This window comes from Zosterops lateralis (genome assembly GCF_965231275.1).
Source record: "Zosterops lateralis genome assembly, chromosome: 16".
Classification (NCBI taxonomy): Eukaryota; Metazoa; Chordata; class Aves; order Passeriformes; family Zosteropidae; genus Zosterops; species Zosterops lateralis.
The window spans coordinates 6529205-6546889 of NC_139776.1; the positions used below are offsets into that span (position 1 = coordinate 6529205).

Here is a 17685-nt window from a genome sequence, read left to right on the forward strand (position 1 = left end):
CTGCCTTAAGTGCATCACCAGGCAATGGTGTCCTGTTCACACAAGCAGCGAACAGGGATTAGAAAGAAGCTACTGTGGGAATTTTCTAGGATTTTCATGAGTTATTTGGAACATTCTCATTGATTCCCAGTGTTCTGCAGTGAAATGAGAATCATTAAATCAAGAAAGGACACCTTGACAGTAACTGTGACAAGTGTTTTTGCAAATACACTGGACAGAGAACACTTCCTCATATCATAAGACAATAAATAATAAAAAATTACAGATTCTGCTTCATCCTGTAAGGCAAAAAACCTCCCAAAGAGAATACCAAAAGATGTGGGATGATTCCAATGGCAATACCTGTCTCCATCCCTCAGCCTTCGGAACTGAGTTGTTAACAGGCACATCAGTGTTGGCCCCACTCTGGTCCCAGGGACAAGATCCTCTACCATAAGAGCTGGAAACAGGTCAATATTTTTGGTAGTTCCATATAAACTGCAGGATAACAGATATTAAAAAAAAAAAAAAAAAAAGTTAAGAGGCTTTCAAAAAATGGTGATAATATAAATCTGATACCAACATAGACATTTGTATGTCAGGAACTCATCTGGACAATATTTATAATGGTTTTATCTAAAAGACAATAGGTTAAAGACCTGCCTTGGAAGAGGCAGCCAGGGCAGATAGGATGCAGTTTAGTCTGACTGGAAAATAGCTCCAAGGCTCAATCTGCTCCCAAACTACACCACAGCAGTGCCTGACAACATTCCACCCAGAACCAGACTGATCACTTGGAGAAACTTCATTTGTCCTACCCCATTGTTAAACCACAGTTATTACCCTATCTTAACATCTGTGGGGGGCAATATCTGGGAAGATTATTCCATGGGTGTAGTGGAAGAAGCAGAAACTTTTCACTGACTGGTCTCCAGTAATTTTGATCCTTCCACATCCAGGCTACAGTACCTCCTGAGCTTTTCTCTGATCTCCAAGTTCTTTATCTCATTTCGGAGGTCCTCAAACTCCTGCGCAGAGGAGAGGTTGCAGAAGACCCTGAAGTCATTGTAGGGTGGGATGCCATGGTCTCTCCCTCTCTGGATGTTGATAGCAGCCAAGTCCAATGACACAGAGTGTGCCATGGAGAAGAGTTTCTCTGTCAACTCCATGTTGAGGAGTTCGGAGGGCACCCGCATTTTCCCAGGAACTCCAAACAGCCCACGGAGGAGGGGGTCGATCCCCCCTTCCTGCATGATCCTGAAAGGGGAGAAGAAGGCCTTGTGCAGGGGGATGTGGCCTTGTTGGATGGGCTGGAAGGTCTCGTTCAGCCGGTACAGGAATGGGTTGATCAATGTGTGCCCGAAGCGGAAAGCGGCCGTGGCAAAGGCGTTGAGAATCCCCGCGTTGACGTTGGGGTTGTAGCCTTTGTACTCACCCAGCATCTTCATCCCAGCCTCCCCGAGGACCTTGGGCAGCCACTGGGTGTAGGTGATGTGCTGCATCTGGGCACCCACAATCTTGCGTGCCTCGTGGTACAGGAGGTCCCCGTCCCAGTGCAGGTTGAGGGCAGCCAGCTCAGTGGCAATGCGGTTGTGCTCCCTGAACCACAGCGTGTGCATGGCCGTGAGCCCCAGCTGCTCGTTGGCACGGTGGTCTCCTGCCAGGAAGCACGGCACGGGGCTCTCATTCTCATCCCTCATGCACTCTGTGGGTGGCCCCACGGCAAAGGGAAGGAGGTGCTTCCCCGAGCTGGCTACAACTTGCCCTCGCTTCAGCAGCCCTTTCTGGCCGCTCAGATCCCGCAGCTCCCGCGATTCCTGCTCCGTGCTGCCGTACACGTTGGAGGCGTCGATGTAGGACGTCAGGTGGTTGATCTGCTCCCTGGCATAGACAGAGTTCATCAGTAGGGAGGTCATCCCGCTGCCACACACGGGGCTGGAGCGCACGAAGAACATGCAGCGCCCGTTGCGCACGCGGGGGTCGTTGGCGGGGACGGTGATGGAGAAGCAGGGGGGGTCGTTGCTGCACACCTCGCTGCAAGGGGCTCCGTCTGAGAAACGGGACATGCTGATGGCTGCCACTGTCTGGTCCATGTCATGGTCCAGGAACTGGCCCCACTGCATGAGCATGTGCGTGAACTGGTCGTCGGGGGTGATGGTCTCAGTCCCAATCATGGCAGTGGAGACCAGGCGAGGTAGAGGAAGGGGCAGATCCCTGGCATCTTCTGCCAAGGAAAACCCTCGGGGGAGGTTAAATCCATTCTGGTAGGCGGGTTTGAGGAGCCTCTGGAAGGCTGTGAGGGATGCACCCCACATGGGGTGCTGGAGGTTGTTGCAGGAGCCATCGTGGGTCCTGTACTTCTTGTGGAAGCAGATGTCGGAGCAGTTGGGCGTGCGACGGTGGGCAGAGCAGCCCGACAGGTTGGCGATCATGGTCAGGTAGTGAGGGGACACCAGGTCATTGTAGCGATAGCCTGCAGAGGGAAGGGCAGAGAACCAGCTCAGGCATCAGCTGCAGCCTCCTGATTCCCACTGTCCCATGGGATGGCTCTGTGTGAAAACCCCTGTCTGGATGGGTATGGGACAGTGGGGTCTCTGACCGTGGTGTTGCTGTGGAATTTATGGGAAGCAAAGGAAGCACAGGATCACATCAGGCCCACAAAGCAAAAAAAAAGAAGAAAAATAGTCAAACTGCACAGAGCTGGAAACCAAAAATGTGACTGGCAGAGCAAGCTGTGGGGGTGGTCTTGGTCCCTATTCTAGGTTTATTTTATGGCCCCCTGAGTTACTGCTGCCACCAGGAGCTCCATCACCCACCCAAGCTCTACGTGACCAGCAGCAGGAAGCCATGGGTGACTGCCAGGGCGCTGCTGCGCCGTGTGAAAGCGCTGAATGATGCTGCATTGTGTGGATGCTGACAGGGCAATGAGGAGGAGAGGCTGGCAGTCCAACCAGCCCAGACCAGACCTGTTGCCTGGAGAGAGACTGCTCGCACCCTGGAATACATCCAGGCAGGAAAAATATTTACAGGCCCCAAACACACATGCCTGCTACATGATGAATCACACGTATAGGCAGAAGCACACAGTGTACAGGAATGTTTGCTGTATATCAAGGAAGTGCCAGGCAGGAAGTTTGGGGTCCAGCTGCTGCACGATTGGATCTCATTAAGTATTTTTGATGTTACATTGTTTTGTTCTTTGCTATCTTACCTCAATAGAAGGAACCTGAGTTGCTGGGCCTTACCTGAGTTTGTAGCTAAGAGGTCAAAGTAATAGAGACAGAAAAGGAGTATCCCACTTCCTCTGTAGCAGCACCCAAAAACCTCAGAGTTCACAGCACTGTTCTTGTTGCCATGTGGAGGGCAGGAAACATCTCAGACCATGCTGTTGAGGGTCTGGACTTCAGACTCACAAGGACACTCCTTTATCAGTTAGATAGTTAATATTTTTTTTAAGGAATAGGGCTTTTATAACCATCTAAGAAACCTTTACCAAAACAGGGAATTAAAACATTTCCTGGGTATTAAATTGGTTCAGTGAACACAAGACCAGCCTTTCAGCTACTAAAATTTTTTTTTTGATACACCACTGGATATTTTAAACTTCCTGGATGTCTACACATCACTGTTTTCATTTCATCTTGAGCACAAAATAAAGAGAGGAAATGAAATCTCTCCTACCTGTGACATTCATGTCCACAATCAGCCCTTGCTGCACGTGTTCCTGAATCAGCTGCAGGGTCCTCTCAAAGATCTCCCCTGCCCTGGCTGTCTCGATGGTGTAGGGGTCCCTCGGGTAGCGGAACAGAGCCAGGAGGTCATTGGGAGTCTTGGGCCGCCTGTTTCCAGGAATTAAAAGTGATGCAGGATCATTAAAATTAATCAACTCTGCTCAGGGCAGTGAGACCCTACAAGCAGCGAGAGTCAGGCTCTAAGCTGGTCTAGTGCTTGGCCTCCAAATCAGTGCATAAGACCATCGTGGCTTGCCTGCACATTGCAGATGATTAAAGAAAGGATATTTTTTCCCCAGGAAAATGCGCATATTTAAGTCCCTCAGTTTCTCTGGGTTTTTTCCGTGATAGTAATTTATTTTTTCACTTTTCAACAGCTGAAACCCAGAGGGTTTCTGGCTTAATGCAAACTATCCATCCTTCCAATAAAAACATATATTGGGGTAGAAAAGGAGGGAATCATATTCACTCGTGAATTTATTTTTTATTGAGGAAATGGCTGGAATTTTTATATTATTATTTCTGTTCACCCTCCAGAAAGTCAATTGCATTCATAAAACAACTACTCTGATTATTTTCCTTTTTATTCACTATGTCCAGAACCAACTCCAGCTGACAAAACGCAGATGGAAGTGACATGAGAGATGATGCTCGTGCATCTCATTTTTCCAGAATCCCAAATCTGTTGGGAAACTCTGTCACATCCTACATGGTGCAGCTTCAACCTCCAGCCCTCAAAACAATCCCGTAGCTTTCCTTTGCAGTTTTGCCAGTGATAAAATGAGCTTTGAGAAAACTTCATTTCTTGTGAGTTTTAATCATTTTTCTGCTTCAGGCAGGAGATACAGGTTAGCACATGGTCAGTCTTATAAACCAGGTGCTAATGCATCAATTTCTGGGGGTCCATCCTTTGCAGAGAAGTGGCTGAAATTAATTAGCGAGACTGCTCTTCAGAGGTGTTTTGTAAAGCAAAAGGTTTAATAAGAAAAAATAACAAAATAACAAATGTTACAGAAAACAAAAGATAGGCCGTGCACAGGTGTCCGAGAAAACCTCTAACACCTTGCTAAAACACTCCAAAAAGCTCTTTTACTTCTTTAGCGCTCCTTCCTAAATACTGAATGTTCTAGGAGGGACAATTTGGCTTGCAGCCAATAGGGAGAGATAGAGGGTTTGAAGAAGGGGGACAGGATCCAATAGATGCTTCTCCCTTGGCCCTGAGCCAGTCACTGCCAGGAAGGTATGGAAAATTCTAGGTAAACTTCCTAAAGTGTCTAGAGGTAAACTGAAACTCTTTTCCTATTTGGAAACACCTGCTGGGTGTCTCTAGATGGACACAAAATGAAGGACATGCACTCCGTCAGTAGTCAGGGCAAAAAAGGAGGGCTTTATTTTCTCAACCTCGATTTATATAGATTTTGTACAATGACCAAGGATTGGAGGATGAAGGTTGCCACCTCTCCAACCACACTGGTCAAACTAGAAGTCCATCAATTGTCCCTCCTCAAGAGAGGTATGTAAACATCACTTTGTTTACCTGAAAAACTGCGAGAAACTCCACTACAAAAAATGCAAACATCAGAAGGCTGAAAAAGAATCAGGGTGACATCTGGGTGTGTGGGGGATGTTTTACTCCAGGCAGGCCCCAGTTGGAGGCACTTCCCACCCCACACTTACTTGCTGAAGAGCTCGGTGCGCGTGGAGTTGATGGCGTGGTCCACGCTGCTGATGGCCTCGCGCAGCGACGTGGCCACAAACGTGTCCCCGCTCCGCCCCACGTCCGTGGCTGCCCAAAGCACAAAGAAAACACAAAAAAGAAACAGCAAAACACCCTCAATTTGCTTCGATGTTAATTGTCCCTCCCAGCTTGTGAAAATCTGTGCGCCAGCAGCGGCTCCAGAATGACCTCACTGCAGGACAAACTGCGTGTCCCTTTGTAATGTAAACATATATATTATATAATACAAATAAATAAATAAATATAATCAATTAAATATAAAAATATTTTATAAATTTTATAATATAAAATATATAGAAAATATATAGGGTTTTTTAAAAGACAGATATTCTGAAGAATGTACACTGCCTGAAAAAGAAGGTGACATTTTCAGGTGATATCTATGGACACACATTCAGAGTTTTCTCCTGTATAGCTTTGCAAAAAAAAAAAAAAAAAAAAAAAAAAAAAAAAAAATTCTGTTTTGGTTAGTGGTTAAACTGCAAAAAGAAAATGTATAAATCACAGTGAGTTAATCCAAAATAATATATTTGCTTCCCACAAAGGTACTTCTGAAATTCATGAAATTAATTTAAATGTATTGCTTATACATTAGTTTTCTGTTAGTGGAACACTTTACTTATTAAGTATTGGTAGTAATTAGTAGATATTTATGATAATAATAGTTCAAACTTAGTGTTAACACATCTGCTACACCATTTTAAATCAAAAAAAACAAAGTTGTTGTTGGAATACCTTCAGAAGTAAGGACATCACTTCTTTAAAGTTACTACAGGATGCATTTTTTAAGCCAGTGCCTCTGTCAGAACTGAACAAACCAGTTCCCACTTGGCTACTGGTATATGCTACAGCCAGCTGGTGAATGAGGCACCAATCAAGAATAAACCACAGAAATTATCTCAGGAATTATTTCCAACAACAAAAACATTCTGACCATTTTCAGCTCCTTGTTTACAACTCCTGTATGGAAAATGTGATTAAATTCATCTAATAAGTGACTCACTATCCACTCTGGCTACTGCAGGAACAGCTCTTTGCTTATATTTTAAACTTCTTTGTTTGCCTTTGATTTCTTTTTTCCTTTGCCAGTTTTCTCACCCTCTAAGAGATACAATTTCCACTCCTGACCTCTGGTTTGACCAGCAGAGGAGAGCTACTCCTAATTCATTGCAGCTTCCCTAACGCACAGAGGAGGAGATTGAAAACCAGACTTAGTTCCCATTCCCAATAGTGGTACAAAGTCTAAGTTTGGACTTGATTATCTGGGAGGTCTTTTTCAGCCTTACTGATTTTATGATTCAATGATTCTATGACTGAGCAGACATTTAAACCCTGTATTTGCAGTGACGATGTTGTTCTGTTCCTCCCTTCCCCGGCATGCAAAGTTTTGATGATTTGTGAGCACGTTGGAACATTTTAATAAGTTTCTCCCTCCCAGCAGAGGCAATAACTACATGGACACTGACAGCTGGGCTTGCAGGAGGAGGTTTAAGTCAACACCTTTGGCTTTGCAGGGAGCAACTGCAGCTCAGCTGAGCAAACAGCGAGGGGCAGCTGGGAGATGCGTGGGCTTTCACAACGACGTGACTCCAATCCAAGGGACCTGTCTGCAAAGAAGCTGAAGAAATCATTCCTTACATCATTATCTGATCAAAGTGTAGCTGCCAACAGAGCACAGCACCTCCTTACATGGGAGCCAGAGAAGGCTCAGGGGGGATACAGTACCAGTGATGGTGAGCTGCATGGCACTCGAGGTGAAGCCAAAGGGGTTCCTTGCTATGCACTCGTATCTGCCCTGGTCAGCCACACCCAGGTCCTGAATGGAGAGGGTCCCATCCTGGCTGATGTGGAACTTGCCACTCTCTGTGATCTGGATGCCCTCCTGTTACACCACCAAAAGAAAAAAGCTGTGTCAGAGCACGGAAAGCTTCCCAGCAGCCCAGCCTTCAGCCTGCTCAGCAAACCCAGGGATGGATGTGATGAGCAAATGTGGCCACCAGATGTTAGCATTGCTCTTCCAGAGAAACCAGAGACAAGTCCAAGGACACCTGTTCCTGATGGGACCCACAGTGAGGAGGTGCTTGCTCAGCTCCTTCCCCTGGCCCAGCCCAGGTCATCCCCACAGGACACCCCAAACAGACACCCCACACGGACACCCCACACAGACAGGCTGGCTGGGACAAGTCCCAGGCCCTGATGCCCTCACAGAAGTTTCATGGCACAGAATTAAGCTAAAATGTTTTCAGTTTTAGGACAACCTGAAATGGGTGGATTTTTGCTGGCCTGATCTGCAGATCTCAGCTTTTGCTGGCTCTGACAGTATCACTCAAACCCAACCTCTCAGCCTGGCTGGTGGCAGAAGTGACTTCAAGTTTTATTTTTTTTTATTTTCCTGCTTCTTTCTGCTGCCCTGCCACAACCTAAAGCTTGCTCTACTGCCCTCTCAAGCCCTTTCCTTCTGCGCCCACTGCTGGTTGAGCAAGAAATGTCACTGGCTTCAAGTGAATATTTCGGAAGGAAGAACAGGAGAATATTTGCTGCAAGGCTTGGAGCCTGAGAAACTGCAATGCTCTCTTAAAAACCCCAGATCAGTGAAAATATTGATCTTTATCCACGTGTATTGCAAAACTCCTGAAGCTGGGAGAGGTGTTGAAGGAGAGAGTTGTTTAATTCTCCCCTAAAGGAGCCATCCCTGTCCCCAGTGGTGTGAAATCCCCACGTACCTTGACCCAGGTTATGGTGGGCCGAGGGTCTCCCTGGGCAGCGCAGGAAATGTAAACATCCTGGCCTGTCTCTGCCACCAGGTCTTGGGGGGGATGAAGGAACACTGGGATCACTGTGCAACACAGAGAAAAAAGGTCACTGGGGTGAAAAATGCATCAAGGAAAATAGAGAAATCTGTGTGTAATAAGGCATCTCAGTGTGGGAAAGGCAGAGCTGCTGAGCTGTGGCTGCTCTTGCAAGGGCTCTGCAGAGGGGCGGCAGCTCGCCCTGTGCTCTCTGTCCTGCTATCAGGCTCTCTGTCCATAAATTTATGTAATTTATGTTCATTATTTTCATGCCTCTCTGCATCTCTACTTGGGGCAATTACACAGGAATGTGCTGCATCATTTAAAATCCTCAATTCAAAGGCTTCCTAGAAAAGATGCTCCAGCTGAAACAGGGATCATGACTTGCTTCAGGAATTATTGGATGAGGCTCTCTTGAAGTGTAAATCAGGCCAGATTAAGTAATTATATTGATCTTGCTGATCTTAAAACATTCTGTGAATTCTGTGCTTGAAACTTCACTAATTTCATGGTTCTAGAATTTCCTTCCCTCCAGTGGGCCGTTAGTAAAACCCTGCCCTGTTTGTGAACAAGAAGGGAAGTTTGCTTATTTAGAAGAATAATTTATAAGGAAAAAAAAAAAAAAAGAAAATTAGGCTAAAGTTTTAAAAAAATTAAGAAAAAAAAAAAAGGAAATTAAGCTTTAATTAAGTAAAAGCATCCCTGGCTGACCTGTGTTTTACAGAGTCTTGATTTTAGAAAACCTAAATTTAGATTGAACCTACAACCTGGTAGGGAATGTTTAAGACAAATGTATCATGAGCCAGAGTTAAATGTTTACTAGAAGGAAACATTATGTTTTGCAGAATGTTTTTGTTTGAAAAAGAATCTTGCAATTAATTCTATGGGAAACGCAAACTTTTAAAATTGAAATATATATATATTAGTAAGAATATATTAGTAAGAATTTAGTTGATGCATGTATTTTGCAAATTACCCAGTTTTTCCCTTACCAAAGCCATTTCCTTGATGACAACTCCCAAGCTGCAGCAGCTCATTCCTAACTCACAAACCTCACCACTCGGGAAACCTCTCCAGCATTTCCCACCAGGTGATGGAGCCCTCAGAGCTGGATGTCTGTTCCCAGGGGAGAGCAGAATACCAAAAGGGGACAGCATCCTGCCTGCCCAGACAGTCATTTACCATAAAAATCCGAGTTCAGGTCACACTCCTGTCCTGGGTTGCAGTGTAGGATGTACACAAAGTATTTATTCTATCACCATCTTCATGAACTGTTAAACCAAGTGGGGCAGTGTTTTCCCAGGCCCCTTTCCTTTGGGCTCTTCTGCTCATGGCCCATCAATGCCTTGCCCAGGACTCACAGGGAACTCCCTCCAGGAGTTATCTCTGTTTAATGGGCCATCAAGGACCCACTTCATGACTCCTCATCCCATTGGGAGATGCTCCACCCAGGGGGAGGAGCCAAGCATTCCCACCTGGAGAGAATGTGGGATTTGGGACAGGACAAGCAGCCCTTACCTACTGGATTCCCAGAGGAGCAGAGCTCCCAGACCTTTCTACATGATCACTGCTTCAGGAAGAGCCCCTCATCTGGACTGCTTCCACCACCGTGCTCAGGTTGTATTCTGACTCTGTCAGTGGTCCTTTGTGTTATTGCATTTATTTTATTTTATTTTTACCTTTTTTACTTTTCTTCTTATTAAATTGTATTTCTGACTTGGAGCCTCTGTCAGAGTCTGTCCAAGGATGTGATATGCCTCACAACTGTCTCCGATGGTTGGGGACCAGGACCCCAAACTCTGAAGGGAGCCCCTGGCCTGGCTGAGGTGGGATGTTTGCCAAGTCTTGGACGACTGATCTGCATCTCCATGAAAATGGAATGCAAGAACAATGGAACTGGTTACAGTGGACTGAACTGAGGCTGCTTGTCCTAACTGGTCTGTCCGTACTAGAGGAATGGCTTGCAGCTTGTTCCTAAGCATCCAACCTCGACAGAGGTGTTTCCTGCCTTGGCTCTGTGCCACTCGCTTTGGTTCCCACCTTGAACAACCTATAAAAACTCTGGAGACCCTCGCTCACTTTTGTGATCACGCCACTGGAGAAGATTGCGTCTATGGGCATCTCTGAGCCTCAAGGACTCATCCCTCTATGTTGGTAGCTATAATCCCCTTCCCCTCTTTCTCTATCTTTCTCACTGTTCTCTATTTCCTCTCCCCACTATCACATTTGTTGCCACTAAATAAAGGTGCATTTTTTGTTTAAGTAAACTGAATGGTCCCCTGTTGTGTCTTTTGCGCTCTGAGATCCCTAAAACAAACCATCAGGTTCCCTGCATATGTTTGCGGACCCTGACAGCCTCTCACTCGTTTTGCTTTTAAACCACGACAACCCCTGTGGCCCGCTCACCTACCTCGCGGGGTCACCGAGAGCTGCACCGGGAGGGTCCGGCCGCCGATGGCGCTGATGGCGTGGCACTCGTACTGCCCGTGGTCGTGCAGGGCCACCCGCCCCACCCGCAGCGTGCCCGTGGACAGGACACTGTGCCGCCGGTCGCTGGGCAAGGGCCCGCCTGGGAGAATGTTATAAATGCATGTTATAAAGTTGGCTTTTGGCAAGATGCGTGCTATATGGTTAATAATGTTGTGGTAAGGATATAGGATATAAGTTTTTTATTTCTGCTTTTAGAAAGTTAGGCGTAGTGGTAGAAGTTGATATAAGTATGCTTAAACTGTCTGTTTGGTCGGGATAACATCCAGTGAACATGTAAAGAAGACTCTGCTATTGATACGCCAACTATCAGCATCTAACACCTGAAGAAAGTATGGACCAAGGCCCAAGCTGGAGGTGATAATGAAGACACAGCCAAGAAACACACATGCTTTAAAAAGGTGGACCCAATGAGGGACCATGCAAAACAGTTCCTGGAATATGGAAACTAGGTTATGGAAAAATATGAATATTCACAAACTGATGCAATAGAAAAGGTATTTAATGAATGTCTCTGAGATAGCAAGGTGTGGACTTTGCCATACGGCCATACTTTGCTTTTTTATCTCCTAATTGTCTTAATTTTTTCTTAAACATATTTCTTAAAATTTACCAAAAAAAGTGAACCTTGTTTTTCACAGAGAACGAGAAGCTCGTTAATTCCCTGTGACAGCTCCCAGTCCATCAATGCCAAGATGATTTTTTGCTTTTATGTCTTCTCCCTAACTATTTGCAGCTCTGGAGGGTGTTGCTGTATTGGTTTACAGTTTCCTAACTCCAGCAATTTTCCTATTTCCTATTAGGAAGGGCCAGTTCTGATCTTGCTTCTTATGGGAATCAAGGACAAGACATCTTGCCAAGACACTTTCTCATGTATTAGACATAAACAGGCAGCAAGGAGGGAGGCTTAGAAGGGGTTGAATCCAGAGGGAGAACTACTTCATTACCTGTATTTCTAACTGGGGATTCTTGTTGATTATGTCATAATTCTTGTCAATTATGCTAATTTGCTGAAGTTTTAGAACTGTACTTGCCTTATGTCACACATGCTTCAACACGTGCATTTTTGGCACGTTTTCAGATTGCAATTTGCCATATTTGCACCTGGATGCCTCTAATTAAAGACCTGCTTTTATATTACTTCCTATGTTAATATTGTCTCAAAAGTGTTTTGTGTTGTTTCTAGATTTTGGAGGCATCGCCATCACTGGAGGGGTCTGTGTGATAGTCACACATTTAATTTCCTTCCCAGCATCAATTGCCCTGAAATATCACCTTTACACACTGAGTTGTCTTGTCTGATCAGCTGGGAAGAGCTAGAACCCTTTTTATTTCCTCCTAAGTATTTTCTTAGTGCAGATTTTTTGACCCTTGATGGACAGCAAATCACTCTTCAAATTATCCAAACTCTCTGTTTCATCAAATAAATGGGAACATTTGGCATTGCCTTTCTAAATTTGTTGGTCTGATTTTCTGGTTTGGAAACACCTGTTTCAGTATTTCCTCTATTTCAGCAGAATAGCTGAGAACTAAACTGCTTTAACAAACCCAAATAAAATTATCAAACATTGTCAGTTTAGCAACTTTTTTTTTTTAAATATACTCCATTTTCCTCCATTTATTCATCCTTTATTTTTTCATCCCAAATACCAAAACCCCCCACACTCTCAAAAGTGGCTTTGAGATGAGCAATGCTGCACCACTTCCCCTCCTCTTGTCTTGCTTTTAGCATGTGAAAGCACTGTAAAGCTCGGTTGATTTTTTTATTTATGGAGTTCTGAGTGCAAACCTGGTTGCAAAGCAGTTATGAACCTTACTTCTTGTCACTGTGCTCCTTTCCACGTGCCTAATATATATTTTCTGGGGAGTGGAGGAAAACAGGTTAAAGGAGATGGAGAACATGCTGGCAGAGCAGAATTTCAGCTGGTCCTTCTTAACAAATGCATCAGGGCCATTGCTGTGGAAGCTGGAACACAATACCCACAAACTCTCCACAGCCCTAAACCATTAATTATGCCTTGTGAAGCATAAGGAAAAGTTGGAGGACCTCTGGGCCAAGCATTACTGGCTTCTGTCCCAGAAAGTGTTGGATGAGATCAGTCCAGTGGAGCCAGCATTAACAATTATTTGAGACTTTGAAAGTTCACCACCACCTGTTGTCCCAAAATCTTTTTTCCTAAGCTAAGAGAAAACTCTGAGGTGTGCCAGTGAATGGTGTCCCCAAGGGCAGCAAATCAAGGACAATGACACAGAGCTGGCATGTGATGGTGCTGCAAAAAGAAGTGGTGGAATCATCATCCCCAGAATTGTTAAAACAAGTGTAAATTTGGCATTTAAGGACACGGTTTAATGGTGAACATGGCAGTGGTAGGTTAAAGGTTGGAACTCATGATTTTAGAAGTCTTTTCCCACTCAAACAATTTTGTGATTGATATCCACTGACCTGGAGTGTCCACACCTTCCCTTTTCAGAGGAGGTGGGAGGCCACTGCAGGAAGAAGTTTGAGGCTTTCCATGGGTTTCATGTTAAAGAAAACCATCACACTCCCTCCTTGTGACAGAGACCCAAGATGCTCCTTCCTCAGTGTTTAACACCTGCTTGGTGATCTACAACACACCTCCTAATGGGACTGGGTCACACTGGTGGCACAATTTGTCCTGTGCCACCACTGCAAACCACTACCCTGGATATGCAGCTCAGCTGTGCCCACACCCCATGGATGAGAGAGATGATGAGATGACGAGATGATGATGACATGGGAGAGAGAAACCACGAGTGAAGTGAGGCAGTACCTGCCCTTGTCCAGGTGATCACTGGGGGAGGGTGGCCCTCAGCAGAGCAGGGGAAATCCACGCTTTGTCCCTCAGTTACTGTCTGATCCGTGGGAATGACGACGAACTTGGGAGCATCTGGAAAGGAAAGCAATGACTGAGCAGCAGGAAATACTCAGGCAGCAAACTCAGGGAGTTCGTGGGAGCAGAACCAGTCACAAGACTCAAGTACACCTGGCTGACCAAAAAGTGTCCCAGAAATGTCACAGAATCTCCCCAGGATCAGCCTGGGAGCCCTCACCTTGCACTATGATCCTTGCTGTGGCCTGGATGGAGCCCTCGGAGTTGCTGGCATTGCAGTTGTACTGCCCCTGGTCTGAGAAGGTGACGTTCTGAATGAAGAGCCCTCCAGAGCTGGTGATGGTGAAACGGGAATCCTGTGGCAAAGGAGAGCCCGTGCCAAGGGTCCAGCTGATCCGAGGGTGGGGGTGCCCAGAGACCCCACACTCCAGGGTGACACTTTCCCCAACCAGTACTTCAGTGTTCTGTGGTTGGATCACGAAAGTGGGCTTGGCTGGAAGGAAAAGAGAGCTTTAGGAACCAGCTCTGCTGCCTGCTCACTGATGGGCAGAAGTTGCTTGGACTCCTCTACAACCCAACAACCCACCCTGGTTCTTCCCTGACATCCAAATCCTCACTGTGAGCAATGCCCCCAGCATCTTCCTACCACCTCCTCACACCCACTCACTCAGTGCTGGAGCTTCCCCACACCCGTGTCCCCTTCACCCTTGCATTGCAGAATTCATCCCAGACTTCAGACTCCCTCCTCAGTCCCAAATTACCTTCAGTCCCTAAATATCCCTATTCCCACTCCAGTGGGAACCCCTCAAGCTCGGGCCTCAGCTGCCACCAGCACACCAAGGACCTCTTGCCACACACAAAAGCTGGGAATGACTATGATTTAGCTCCACTCCCCTCCCCAACCCCAGCAGGGCTGTAAAGGGATGCACAAAGCTCAATTACATGGGGTGCCAGAGTAGCGCAGCACGACCTCCTGTGTCTTGGCCTCCCCAGCAATGTTCTTGGCCATGCACTGGTAGACGCCTTTGTCCGACTCCTTGGTGTTCTGGATCATCAAGGTGCCATCTTGCAACAGGTTCAGGCGGTTGTCATCTTTCATGTCTATCTTATTACTGAAAAAACAGCCACAAACATGCAAAATCTGAAGGGAATAAAGATTGGTGGTCCCCCCCGAGAGGATCTGGGGGCTTTGCATTGCAGTCAGTTGGTGTTTCTTGGAGCTGTTCTGAGACTTCATGAAATTTGCAGCACGAGTTCTGATTCACAGCACTGAACTGCAGCTCCAGCTCTGATTTGCTCCCTGGGTGAGCTGCTTTTTCTCTCCCCACTGATTACACGGGACATTTACAGCCCATCAGAAGAGCACTCTGTTCCCATGTCACAGCATCGCTGCCATTGTCAGGGCATCCTGGCCCGGAAAGCCTGTTCTCCTTATTCACTAAGTGCAAATTTAACAACGAATTAATATTGTTCTTGTGTGCTGCCATTGCTATTCAAACTCGAGGCTCAAAAGCCTCAGAGGAGCAAAAAGCTCTGAGAGGTCACCATGGGACCCCAACACAGCTTGGACTCCAACCCAGCCCGAGAGCTGTGAAACATCTTCCTTCTTTCTGCAGTGACCTGTTACCCCCTGGATCCCAGCCCATGGCAGAAGGTCCCAGTGCTGCATCCCATTTGTCCCAGCACGAAGGAATCTTGGATGGCTGCAGATGATGGAAAGGGAAGAAGGGACCTCTCTCCTCCTAGGACAAAGGCTGAACCCACTATGCAATCTAATCTGCTTGCTGGGCATTTATTTAATTCCCCTGGTGTCTCCTCACTCCAGCCATATCTCGTTTGTTGAACATTTATTATCATTACCCTTCTTACAATGCTGTCTTTGGGAGCCTGCCAGCATTTCCCTAACAAAACCTTCCTTCCAAAGGGACTTAACTCAGCCATAAACTTTCGCTTTGAGCTGAAACTCTGCCTGGTGGGAGGTTTGCTGAAGAAGCACACATTGATCATTTTTTATTAATAACTGAACCCTGCTCAGGCTTCACCAGACAAGGAGCTCGTAAAGCAGCAAAGCAGCTTCACTTCCACAGTGGGCATAGAATATTTTATTGTGCAGCATTTCCCAGAACACTCTGGCATCTAGCACATAATCTATACATGAATTTGCAAATTCTGTCCTTCAGTGGAGCAGGGCAGTTTTTCCCTTTGGAAAGAAACCTCATACCTAACATAATCAGCCTTTAGTGAGAAGCATTTCAGCAGTTAACAAATGGCAAGCATGGTGGCTGAGAGCAACATGAAACACTAATTTTATTTTCTTCCTGATCAAAAGACAATTGCTTTCAGCCTGCAGAGTATGTTTATAGGAAAGTTATAAGCTCTTGGATCCATCACAAACACAGATGAAATATTTCAAATGCAGATGAAAACACCACTTGGATTACGTGGTCATCAGAGAATGCTGTTAAAAGGAAGGTAAATATAACCCATGAAACAACAATTTCTTTCTTCTTATTTTTTTTTTTTAACGTTGTGTGAAATAACTTTTGTAATTACAGGCAGGCACTGAAGAGCTCAGTACTTGAAAACCTTTGCCACCCCAGGGCTCCTTGGATGTGACTTACTTGTTGTGCAGCCAAATAATGGCAGGCTTTGGGTTGCCTTCTGCCCTGCAGGTGAAATAAACTGTGTTTCCCAAGAGCACGTCGACGTCTTGGGGTTCTGAGGTTATTCGAGGCCTCTCTGCAAAACACCATTTGAACACAACCCAGTCCAAAGCAGCACAAAACTTCCTGCAGCCCAGCTGGGGTATGGTGGGGCACACAACACCCCCCCTGTAATGCCCCAAGAAACAGGCTCAGGCATAGCAGCATCTGCTCAAAGGCACCCCAAAACTTACTAACACCTGCAATTATCATGAAGGAATAGCATCATTCACCTGTAAGGGCCCTGGGGAATTGTTGCTGTTCCTATTCCCAGTATGTTGGGCAGTTCCCACAGCGCTGACTGTACACTGGCTCATTATAGAGCTGGTCCCTGCCTCCCCCCAAAGAAGGAAAGAAGTCAGTACCATCCTCACTTGAGTTGTTTTTCTGCCCTTGGCAGCCTGCAGGTTCTTGCTCCACCTGAACACAGAGCCAGCTCCCTGCAAACCACACCACTTCCTTCCCAAAAGGATTTCATTCATTATGGCCCTAATTCATCGTCCTATTCCTACCCAGCCAAGCTTTTCACTATGTGCTTCACTTGCAGATGTACTCAAGCACCAAGCAAGTTAAACATTGAAAGGATGTGCTAAAACAGGGAGGAATTTATGGACAAGCCCTGGAGAGCTTTGTCTTGATTCAGCAAAAAGCTTATCCATTTCACAATCTGCATGCTCACCAGTAATTCAGTAAAACCAGCTGGATTATTCCTAAAATTGAGAACCTGTCACGTCTTCCAGTGGAAGGTCAGTGTCCTCACTCCTCAAGTTAATGGCTCAGAAAAAATCCCCTAGGGCAAACCCAGCACAGCTCAAACCCAGCACAGCCCAAATCCAGCACAGCCCCACAGTACAAAACACTGACCCGGGGCAGATTTGCCCCTGTGGCTCACAGCTGCTCCAAGCTGTGGGTTAATGGTACCAGCAGCTTTCAGACTGACTCAAATATCAGCCACCTGCATGGGTAGAGCTCTGTGCTGAACCCTGGATCATTTGTCTTCCCAGATGGCACACCACCAAATGCCAGCAAAATCTTCCCACCAGGTGCTCTGGCTAATTTGACAGACACCCCACTGTGTTTCCATGCCTAAACCAGAACAAATTTGCACTAACAGCTGTACTGTGGCACCGGGAGTGTGTTGGGGACAGCCTGTTGTGTGGCACAGCCACTCCACGTGTCCCCAGCTGCTTTCCCTAGGCCCTTTCTATCCCCCCTCCCTTGAGGTCACAGACCCATTTGTGCCAACTCAACTCTTTGCATGGCTGTGCCATAAATTAAGCTGTGAAATGGTCAAAATTAAAAAAAAAAAATAAAATGAAATCATAAGAGAAAAGCTGTATTCAATGGAAAGCTCTTCAAAATCCACATTTGAGCTGAGCTCACACTTTTGGCCCACAGCAGGATGAT

At 46.1% G+C, this 17685-nt stretch overlaps 1 protein-coding gene across 1 annotated transcript in view; it reads right to left on the reverse strand.

The window, feature by feature from the left end:
* The window catches only part of LOC310915890 (peroxidasin homolog), a gene marked incomplete at its 5' end in the record, with an annotated part of 46753 nt that overhangs the window by 5278 nt on the left and 23790 nt on the right, over positions 1-17685 (reverse strand). The window contains 11 exons of the mRNA XM_083873086.1: positions 343-477; positions 949-2452; positions 3661-3818; positions 5388-5496; positions 7174-7330; positions 8172-8284; positions 10648-10806; positions 13517-13633; positions 13797-14069; positions 14519-14688; positions 16198-16315. Of these exons, the coding sequence (XP_083729212.1) occupies positions 343-477; positions 949-2452; positions 3661-3818; positions 5388-5496; positions 7174-7330; positions 8172-8284; positions 10648-10806; positions 13517-13633; positions 13797-14069; positions 14519-14688; positions 16198-16315 (3013 nt within the window). The remainder of the gene's footprint in view (positions 1-342; positions 478-948; positions 2453-3660; positions 3819-5387; positions 5497-7173; positions 7331-8171; positions 8285-10647; positions 10807-13516; positions 13634-13796; positions 14070-14518; positions 14689-16197; positions 16316-17685) is intronic.